This window comes from Ursus maritimus, unplaced genomic scaffold (assembly GCF_017311325.1).
Source record: "Ursus maritimus isolate PB19 unplaced genomic scaffold, ASM1731132v1 scaffold_25, whole genome shotgun sequence".
Taxonomy (NCBI): Eukaryota; Metazoa; Chordata; class Mammalia; order Carnivora; family Ursidae; genus Ursus; species Ursus maritimus.
This window is the reverse complement of record NW_024425008.1, coordinates 2171562-2182254: the sequence shown is the minus strand read 5'-3', so window position 1 is coordinate 2182254 and position 10693 is coordinate 2171562. Positions and strand designations below refer to the sequence as shown.

The window sequence follows — 10693 nt, the reverse complement described above, 5'->3', positions numbered from 1 at the left end:
GTGCTCCAGTCGCCTTCCCTTGCACCAGCGGCAGCCCCCTCCTTGTTCTGGGTGCAACTTTGCAGACTGCAATTTTCTGGTGGACCCGTTCTATAGGTAGTTCCCGGAGCTACCTTTGCGGATGGCCAGAAGGGAGGACTCGCAGGACCACCCCTCACCAATGGACGGACCGACGAGGGCACTCTCCGCGCTCAAGCAAAGGCATACGGGTGGGGGCACAGGAGACAACTGATAGCAGGTGCAGGAAACCTCTTTATTGGGCAAAGCCCTGTTTTAGGCCTGCGGGGGACAAGGAGTGTGGAGAAGGGGGCGGGGATCTCGCAAGGTCAAGGACCCGTACATTTCGCGGGGGCGGGAAGGCAGAAGTGAGAGTTGGCCAGTGACACGGCTGCTCAGGCCTCTGCCTCCGCGAAAAGCGGGTTCACGAAGTAGCTGCGGCTGGTGCTGCTGTTTTCCACCTTGGTCGCGGGAGGCTGCGGGGTGCGTAGAATCAAGGGGAGGGGGCGCAGAGTTAAGGGGCGTTGGCGCCCAGCACAGCCCCGGGGCAGACCGATACCCCCACCCGCCCCCTCACCGGCTCCGCGGAGCCCGCCACGTCGAACACGGGGTTGGAGAAGCCCAGGGGGTCCACGACGGGCGCGGGGGCCGCTTCGTCTCGCCTACTCCATCTGGAGAACAAGGACGCACGTGAGCCCTTGCAAGAAGACTTGCAGTGGCGGCTCCGCACACCTCCTGGTACCTGACCCTCCGCCACCGCGGCGTCTCCAGGCCGCCGGCCCCCGCGGACTCGCCCCGAAACCCCGCCCTGAGGCCCCGTCCCCGCGACCTGAGCCTCCACCCCGGGGCGGATGGGCCCCGCGGTCCCGCCCCGAGTACCTGAGGCCCCGCCCCATGACCCCGAGACCCGGCTGCCCGGGCCTCCGCCCCCCTGCAGATCCGCCCCGCGGCCCCACCGCCGCCCCCGACGCCGCAGCCCCGCCTGCGTACCTGAGCCTCGGAGCGCGGCGCAGCAGCAGCGCCCCCGCCACCAGCGCCAACAGCAACAGGAACAGCCCAGCCGTCACTCCGCCTGCCAGCTCGGCGCGCAAACCTGAACCGTCCAGCCCCTGCGCCGAGCCGTCCCCGACAGGCGCGCCCGACTCCCGGGCTGTAGCCGACAGGACCCCAAGGGCTTCACCTGCAAGGGCGCCGGCTCAGTCTCCCCCACGCGGGGCGGGGCAGGGGCCGGGAAAAGCTCACCCGCGGTTACCGTGCTCGGCGACGTCCGCCAGGAGGGCACGGGCCAGCCGTCCCGCGCCGCCCGTCTCGGGCCCGGTCTCTGTCAGCACCACCTGAATCTCCGTGTCCGTGTCCGCCTCCGCGCCTGCGGTCCCGCGCGGCCGGGGCGGGCGCGGCACCTTGGACACGGCCACTTGCAGTCCCTGGTACTGGGGCTGGGGAGGGAGACAGGGTTGTCCCAGGGACTTCGCCCTCGGACCTGCGGGGGCGTTGGCGGCAGGGACGAATGGTGGGCAGGTGCGCAGAGAGTGACCGCGTCAGTGAGGCAAAGTGGGGTCCCGGGGTCCCTGCGGGGATGAAGGTCCCGGGCGGGGGCGGCGGGGCTGGTAGGGCTGGGGTGGGGGGCGCGCAGGCCCATTACCAGGAAGACTTGCAGCAGCCGCGCCCGGTACCGCTCAATGTCAAAGGTGGGGCCGTGGGTCAGCGACACGATGGCTCCTGCGACAGAAGGGTAGGGGTCGGCGCCGCGGGCCCAGGACCAACAGGGAAACAGGTCGAGCCCGCGTAGCTAGGCCGTCTCAGCACACACGTGCCGGGAGGGGGCGCTCACCGCAGAGGTCGCAGCACTGCCCCTCGGGCCGGAGGGCGTCATGGCAGGCGGCCGGGGGACAGCGACCGCCCAGGGGCTGGAGCAGGGCCTCGCAGATCCAGGGCAGCGCCTGCAGGAGGGAAGCGGCCGTCAGCACGGAGACGGTGCGGGCCGGACCGCGGCGGCAGAGGGCCGGCTCCAGGCCCCCACCCCGAGCGGGGCCCCCGCACCCCGCTGCGGGCCGCGCTCACCTCGGTGTTGCCGCAGACGCAGCCCGACGAGTCGGCGCAGCCCCCGGGGCCCACGCTCAGAGCCCCCGGCCCGTGGAAGCGCAGGCGGCCGGCGCGGGACGCCAGGAACGCAGCCAGGTCCTCGTCGCGCGTGAACGTCTGCGGGGGGCCGGGTCACGAGCGGAGCCAGCCCGAGGAGGGGACAGCCTCTGAGTGCTCGGAACTCACGTGTGGGGACTGCCCGGGCCGAGGCGCGGAGAGGAGGCCCGAGCCCCGGCCCCGCGCGCCAGCTCACCTGGCCCAGAGCCCGGACGCTGCGGACGCGCGCGGGGCGGGCGCCCGGGCCGAGGCCCACTCGAAAGGAGGCGTCGGACGGGAAGACGACGTCGTCGTGGCGGCAGGGCACGCGCTCGGCGTCCACGGAGAAGAGGCCGCGCGCCGCGTCCCCGGAGCGCCACAGGCGCGGGTCGTGCCACGAGAAGCGGTCGGGGTCGAGGAAGAGCGCGGGGGCGCCTGGGTGAGCGCATGTCCCTGAGCTCCGCGGGCGGGGCGCCCCCCACCAGGCCCCGCCTGGACACGCCCCCCGGGCAGGCCCCGCCCCCGGGCCCCTCACCGGTCCCGCAGTCCGGGTCCCTGCCGGCGTCCGGGGCGCTGAAGCCGGCCCCCGAGGCCAGGACGAATTCCCCGTCCCGCGGCAGGAGCTGCGGAAAGCACAGGCGGAGGGGCGCCTCGCGGGGGGCCAGGGTGCCACAGGGTCCCGCCCCTGCCTCCGCGTTCCCGGGGAGGAGGGAGCGTAGGTCACCGAGCGGGAGGTGAGGTCAGGGGCTGGCGGCGCCTGGCCCCGGCTGAGGGTCAGAGAAGACGGAGGGAGCAGGACCGCAGGCCAAGGAGCCAGACCCAGCCTGAGACCTGGTGGTGTGAAGAGTTTGGGGCAAGGTGACACGAAGGTCATTGCCCTCTCCCGTCACCCCGAGAAACTGTACAAGCCAGGAACCCAAGCCGCGGGGCAGTGTGGAGGCAGCCCTGAACTGTGTGAGGGAGGGGGGCTGGTGGCAGGAAGGTACCGGCGCCTCAGAGTGGCCGCTGTCTCCCCTGCAGGCCTAGGCTCCGCCAGGGCAGCCCATTCACCACAAGTGGGGGGCCACAGCTCAGACCTCAGGTGTCAGAGGATCTGTGGCAGTGGGAAGGCCAGGTGAGGGAGGCCCGCGGCCCCTCCCTCCCCATCCCCTCTGAGCCCCAGGACTTTTGACCCTCAGGGTTGGGGTTGGGGATGAGGGCTGGGCCAGGGGAGCTGAGCTGCGCAGGGATCAGGAGGGGTTCGTCCTCATCTGGGGTAGTCCACTCAGGGCCCAGCCTCAAGTCCTATCTTGCTTGTCCCCTACCTGAGCATGGGCCCTGACCAAGAGGCGACGCCTGGGGGGGTGCGAGGTCACACCTGGGAGTGGAGCCCTGTGACCGCAAGGCAGGGCCACCCGCAGGTGCGGAGTGAGCCCTGGAGACAGATGGATATGCGCCTCAGGAACAGGGGAGGCCTTGGCAGGGCAAGGCTGACCAAGAACCCGTTTTTGGAAAGAACCAAAGGGGGCTGAATCAGTATACTGTACCCGGAAAGTAATATAACACTGTATGTTAACTATACTGGAATGAAGATTTAAACTTAATAATAAAAAGAACCGGGGCGCCTGGGTGGCACAGCGGTTGGGCGTCTGCCTTCGGCTCAGGGCGTGATCCCGGCGTTCTGGGATCGAGCCCCACATCAGGCTCTTCCGCTATGAGCCTGCTTCTTCCTCTCCCACTCCTCCTGCTTCTGTTCCCTCTCTCGCTGGCTGTCTCTATCTCTGTCAAATAAATAAATAAAATCTTTAAAAAAAAAAAATAATAATAAAAAGAACCAAAGGGGGAAAATATAAATAAGTTCCAGAACACGGAATAATTGAAAGGAAGAGCACACTAGGTGAGATAAACACGCGGACTGGTCCAGCTGGAGAAGCCCCAGTGACGGGTGTTCCTGGGAAGGGACTCTGCGGGGCAGGATAGGGTGGAGCCCCCGAGAGGAGGGAGGATCAACACCGCAGTGCCAAAATGCAGATACAAAGGAGGGGGACGATATTGAAGAAGCAAGGAGGATGCGCTTCCCCGATTTGAAGAAAGCTGAGAAAGCTCAGATGGAAAGGCGTCACATGGCATGGGAAGCAAGGAAAATCACACCCAGACACGTGGCAGTGTGTGTAGAGACATCAGCGACACAGAGAACATTCTAAAAGCTTCAGAGAGAAAGAACAGATCACCCAGCAAAGACGAAAAAACTCAGAGGTCAGGTTTATCAGCAACAACAATGGATGCAAAAAGACAATGTAATAATAGTTTATGTATTAAAGGAAAAGAAGGTCCCATCTCCCATCTAGAATTTTCTACCCGGCCAATGGTCCATTCCAATGCAGGAGCATAATGGAAAGACTTCAGACAGCGGCAGAGACCTGCCCTGAAAACATAGTTGGAGGAAGAAGGAAAGAAATGGGAAGGAAACACACCAAAAGGACTTGTTTGTGGGAAGACACACACACTGAGAAGCTTAAGAAATAAAAAGGACTGCCAGACTTGAAAACCTGGATGAAATGTATCAATTTCTAGAAAAATTCAAAATGTCGGGGGCGCCTGGGTGGCTCAGTTGTTAAGCGTGTGTCTGCCTTCGGCTCAGGGCACGATCCCAGAGTCCTGGGATCGAGCCCCGCATCAGGCTCCTCTGCTGGGAGCCTGCTTCTTCCTCTCCCACTCCCCCTGCTTGTGTTCCCTCTCTCGCTGGCTGTCTCTCTCTCTCTGTCAAATAAATAAATAAAATCTTAAAAAAAAAATTCAAAATGTCAAAATCGACACAAAAGCAATAGAGAACTTGCATAGACCAGCAAGCATTAAGGAAATTAAAATGTCAGTCGCTTTCCAGCACCAGTGTTTTCACACGTGAAGTACCCTACACTTTCAAGGAACAACTGATTTCTTGTCACAGAAGTCGTTCTGGGAAACAGAAAAAAGAGTGAAAATTGCCCAGGCCATTTCATGTGGCCTGTGGTAATCTTGATTCCAAAACCAGATGAAGAAAAAGTGTAGGTTTGTTCTACTTATAAATGTAGATGCAAAAAAAAAAAAAAAAAAAAAAATCCTAAATAAAAGATCAGCTGACCAGGGGCACCTGGGTGGTACAGTCGGTTGTGTCCAGATCTTGGTTTTGGCTCAGGTCGTGATCTTGGGGTCGTGGGATCGGTGGTGACGGGCTCCGCACTCAGCAGGGAGTTGGCTTGGGATTCTCTCTCTCCCTCTGCCCCTCCCGCTCACACGCGCTCTCTCTAAAATAAATAAATAAATCTTTAAGATATATCTGTATTAGGTGACTAGCTCCAATAGTGTGTTTTAAAAATACATGGTGATCATGGGGTTCGGTCCCAGGACGGCTCTCATCCCCACTTCCCAGCAGTGCACATGATGGTGTCCCAGCAGACGGCGGTGAGCAGTTTGTGCCAACAAAACCGACTTGTCGGGGCAGAGGGAAGTCAGGAGTCTTGCAGAAAGGGCATGCTCCGACCCGCACCTACAGGAAGGTGCCAGGAGGCCATCGGTCTCGCAATGACAGTTCAGCCTCAGGAAACCTCATTAACAGGCTGAAAAGAGGGAGGGGGCAATCGTATCTCACTCGATGTAAAAAACCCAATAACAACAACAACAAAAATGCCAGAGAAGTCTAACAAATCTATTTATGATTTTGTAAGAAGCTGCTAGCAAGCTATAATAGAATTTCCACAATTCAATAAAGTTTATGTACCAAAACCCTACAGCAAACATTACACTCCATGGAGAGACGAGACATGCCTTCTCACTCGCCCTGGAACAAGACACGGCTGCCCGCTTTTGTCACTTTTGTTTAACCTAGGGGAGGGGTCCTGGACAATGTTATTTTTTTTTAAGATTTATTTATTTATTTTATAGAGATAGAGAGTGGGGGAAGGGGCAGAGGGAGCGGGGAGAGAGAATCCCAAGCAGACTCCCCGCTGGGCATGGAGCCCAACACAGGGCTCGATCCCACAACCCTGAGATCATGACCTGAGCCGAAACCAAGAGTCGGACACTGAACCAACTGAGCCACCCAGGCGCCTCCTAGACAAAGCTATCTTGAAAGAAAAAGAAATAAAAGGAGTTAGGACTGGAAGGAAGGAGGAACAACTATCATCACTTATAAAAATAAACAATCAAAACATATAATTTTTAAAAATAGAGTACCGTTCCCAATACAAACCACGTTACAAAGTGTTTATGAATGGGCCGATCTCTACAAGACTCTGTGGGGACCCCTCGAAAACTCTAGTACCGAGTTTTATGATGGATGATGTGAAACATTTGCAGAGAAATTCGTGGCCTGTTGGTATAAATCGGGTGTTCATTCCCAAACCAAATTCCAGGGTTTTGTTGCAGCTGTTGCTATCTGATAAACCCACCCTCCCTTTCCTCTGCAACAATCCGATCGACAAAGAACTAGTTGGCCTCGTAGCAGAAGAGTGGACAGGGGAGTTGCCCCAGTGGGCATTCAGACCACCCACAGAGCCGCCGCGTGAAGACCGCGGGGTGCCGGCGGCCCAGGAACAGGCAAAGGGACAAGGGAGGACTCTGAGACCTCCCTGCAGCCAGGGCGGCTGAGCCACAAGGCCAAGGGGCGAGGCTGTGGCTTGGAGGAAGACGTCAGAAGTGGGGCTTATTCTAAGGAGAAGAATAAAGCTGGTTCCCTGGCTAGAGCCCCACTCCAGCGTGCACTCCTGATGGCAGGATAGACGAATGCTCGGCCATGGCCGTGACTCAGCAGCAGCCAAGGGAGTCTTAGAACACCGCAAAAACCGTACAAGGCAGCGGGTCTGGCATCGCAGATTACACTGAGGGCTGCTGTTTGGCGAAGGGCACCACAGGCAGAAAGGGCACAGTGAGAAGACGCTTGCCGTCTTGCAACGCAACCATGGATCGATGGACAAAAATTATGAGATTCCTCCAGACCAAGATAACTGGGTGAATAGAAATGGGAGGGGAGAGGGGGTTCAGGAAGGAGAAAATCCCAGGGAGGGAAGCTCCAAACCTGAGAGGGACAAATGAAAACACAGCAGCAGCTGCCCCTGTTTCCAGGGCCACATCTGGGCAGCCAGGTAATGCTGAGCAGCGGGGCTGGGAGGCAGTCTGGGGCAGCTCGGGGTCCATTCAGCCTGTTCCCGGGCCCCTGGACAGTTCCCACCTGGGTCTTCCAGTGGGGGTGGGAGGGTGGGGGGAAGCCCCCGAGCAGGAGGAAGAGAGGCAGCGGAAGTGAGGGGGTGCCTCACGGTCCCCCAGGAAAAGAGGCGGGACTCGGATTTGGACAGCTAGGGATGGAAAGAAGGGCCAGATAGAGAGACCTGTCAGGCGATGAATGGATGAATGAATGTCTAAGATCCTCAAACTCTGGGGCGCCTGGGTGGCACAGCGGTTAAGCGTCTGCCTTCGGCTCAGGGCGTGATCCCGGCGTTATGGGATCGAGCCCCACATCAGGCTCCTCTGCTAGGAGCCTGCTTCTTCCTCTCCCACTCCCCCTGCTTGTGTTCCCTCTCTCGCTGGCTGTCTCTATCTCTGTCGAATAAATAAATAAAATCTTTAAAAAAAAAAAAAGATCCTCAAACTCTTTCAAAGGAGATCATGAAAATGATCTGGAGAAGGGTCCCAGACCCCAGGCCCCCGCCCCGGCTGACCTCCTGCTCGAGGGTCCCACACCTGCTCTGGATGCTCCTCTTGGATGCCCCTCTCTTCCTGCTCCAGGCTGCTGCCTGCCTGGTCACCACAGTTAGGCACGGGCAGGGGGAGTGGGCGCTGGGTCCGGCTGCTCCCCCCATGCCTCCCCTGCTCCTTCACCTGGCTGCTGCCCCCTTCCACACCTTAGTCTTTGGGTTGGGCAGATGTGAAAGGGCATCCCAACCCCAGATCTGCGGACCGGGACCCCCAGTCTCTGCCCGATGCCCCCTCCCCAGGCAGGGACAGCTCTGGCTCACACGGAGGGGTAGGGCTCCCTTGCACTGATTTGTCCTGCCCCACAAGTGGCAGGGTCCCACCATGAATTGCCGCTTTGGGAAACCATCCATTAGCCAAGACAACTCAGGGAGTGGAAATAAGGCCTGGGGTCCTCAGATCTTGCATCTGAGCAAGAGATGGGGTGGGGCCAGGGCCACCCGATGCCTCCCCCAACTCACCTGCCCGCACAAAACCCAGTGGCCTCTAAATGAGGACCCCTAGCCCTGGCACCCACACCCAGAGCCCCCCTCCCCCATCTCCACCCTTGCTCAGAGCCGGCAACCCTCCGACAGGACAGTGATCCAACCCAGAGGACAGAGGGCGCCGTGGAGCCTCTTAACTAGGAGGGGTCTCGGGAAAGGACACTTTAAATCAGGGAGCGGTGGCTCTTTCTGCAAAGGGCCGGACAGAAAATACGTTAAGATTTGAGGCCACACAGACTCCCTCATGTCCACTCAGCTCTGCCTGGTAGTGCGACGGCGGCCAGAGATGCTGGCACCCGAACGGGCGGGGCTGTGTGCTGATAAAACTTTACTTACCAACATTGAGGTTCGTGTTCTATATTTCCCGTGCCACAAAAGTCATCTTTTGGTTTTTCCCCCCCCCAACTCTTTAAAAATTTGAAAACCATTCTCAGCTCCGGCCACACGGCTGCATTTGGGCAGTAAGGAGCTTGCTGACCCCGCCTTTCACAGACAGCCAGAGTCTTTCTCCCAGGCCTTATCACAGGGCCTTAACACATCCCGAAAGCTCCAGGCAAGCAGGCGGCATCTCCCAAATTTACTGGCCACGGAACCTCTTCAACCCTCCTAATTCCCACCATTCTCCGGAACACTAGTGTCCTGCAAAGCAGTTTGAGAGAAAGACCCCGAGGTTTCTGATGGTACTGGAAAAAAGAAAGACTTTGAGGAGAAGAGTGGGGGAAGGATGTTTCCTGGAGCACACCTTAGAGAAGACAGGCTACTGGGGGGCTGGAGGCCAGAAGCAGAGGGCAGCCGGGACAGGAGGCACCTTCTGAACCCCTTTGCAAGGCTGGGGCACAGCCTGAGCTGGGGCCATAGGACCAGTGTCTGCCCTCCCGGATGGGTCCCACAACCTCGCAGAAGCCCCTCCAGAAGCCAAAGGCACAATGCCTGCACGGATGATCTCGAGGGAAGAAAGCGGCTTCCGGTGGGCCAGCGGGACCCCCAGCCCCCCTCCGACCCGAGTCTCAGCCGCAGCCCCCTCACCATGTCCGAGATGCTGTGACCTTCTCGCACCAGGACTGACACCATCTGCAGGAAGAAGTGGCCTTGGCTAGCGGACCCCCTCTGTCTCTCCCCGACCCCTGGCCACCCGAGTCCCCATCCCAAGCCCCCCGGGGAGGGGCGTGTGGTGAAGGCACCTTGTTTGCGGGGAACTTGACGGCGGCGCCCGCGCACGGGGTCCGGTTCTGGCTCCAGTTGGCGGCGGCTTCAAAGTCGGTGTTGGGGATCCAGAGTTTGTAGGCAGCCCGGGTCAGCGCTGGGGATGGGGATGACTGAGTTCATCCTGCTCAGACGCCCCCACTCCCAGGCAGAGGGAAGGTTGGTCCCAGAGCCCGGGCGCAGATGGGGTAGCCAGGGCGGCCCAGACCCTGCGGGAGCCCCATCCCGGTGCTGACGAACTCCTACTGGATCTGCGGAGCCCGCTCCTATGTGCCCCCTCTAGGCCGCTCTCCAAGATCGCCTCCTCGCCCCGCCCCCAGTTTGCCCATCGATGAAGCAGAGGGCACGGCCAGGCAAGGACCGAGGGGCCGAGATGAAGGATAGCGGAGGCCTCTGCCAAGTAGAAGGGGCTGGAGGGCGGGCATTGACTGGGAGCTGTGTCCTGAGGGACCCGCGAGGGGCGTAAGAGAAGGGGGCGGGGCTTCAGTTTTCAAGGTCCCAGGCCTTGGGGGCACCGAGGACGCGCGCCGGCCGGGGTGCAAAAGGGGAGGGTCAGCACGCCCTCGGGGACGGGGAAACTGAGTCGCTGCTGTGGGCAGGGACTGGGGACAGTGCGCATCTCGCAAACCGACCACCGGCGCCCGAGGGCAGGGCGGGGCCCCGAAGCGGGAGGGGGGTCTGGCCGGGGTCCTAGACTCTACAAGGCCAGGGAGCCTCTCCAGCTCCCGCCGCCCGCCCGGGGAGAGCCGAGGCCCTCGGGGGCGTGTGCGGCCCGCAGCCTCCGGGCCCCACCAGGGCGACCCCAGCTTACCGCACAGCTGCAGCCACAGCAGGACCCGGCCCAGCGCGCCCATCCCGCCGCGTTCCCGCGTCGCCACCCGGAGACTTTGCCCCGCGGGACCCACCTGACCGGGCGGGGCGGGGCGGGGCGGGACGGCCGGGCGGTTACACATTTACCCCCGGGGCCCCTCGAGGCGCCGGTCGGACTCGCTCCTTCCCCCACACTCAGCCCTCCCGGACCTGAGGACCTTGGGTGCCCAGGAAGAGGAGCTTGTCGCGACCCACCTGCTCCGGGACAAGGGTGTCTTGGGAGCCCGGGCTTGCTAAACCACCTCTGGTTTCCCTACTGTCCCTGACCCTGTGCGGCTGGGGCTGCGCCTTCTCTGCCCACCTACTGGGGCTGG

The 10693-nt window shown here is 60.9% G+C and overlaps 1 protein-coding gene across 1 annotated transcript; it reads right to left on the bottom strand.

Annotated features, from left to right (window-relative positions):
* Positions 1-234: 234 nt before the first annotated feature.
* Positions 235-10363, bottom strand: AMN (amnion associated transmembrane protein). Its single transcript, XM_040641385.1, has 12 exons — positions 10321-10363; positions 9488-9606; positions 9333-9377; positions 2651-2738; positions 2333-2550; positions 2059-2196; positions 1829-1937; positions 1640-1716; positions 1250-1433; positions 988-1177; positions 580-668; positions 235-505 (listed from the first exon to the last, which is right to left on the bottom strand). Exons 1-12 carry the CDS (start codon positions 10361-10363, stop codon positions 393-395), a joined length of 1413 nt encoding a protein of 470 aa, XP_040497319.1. The 3' UTR covers positions 235-392.
* Positions 10364-10693: the final 330 nt, after the last annotated feature.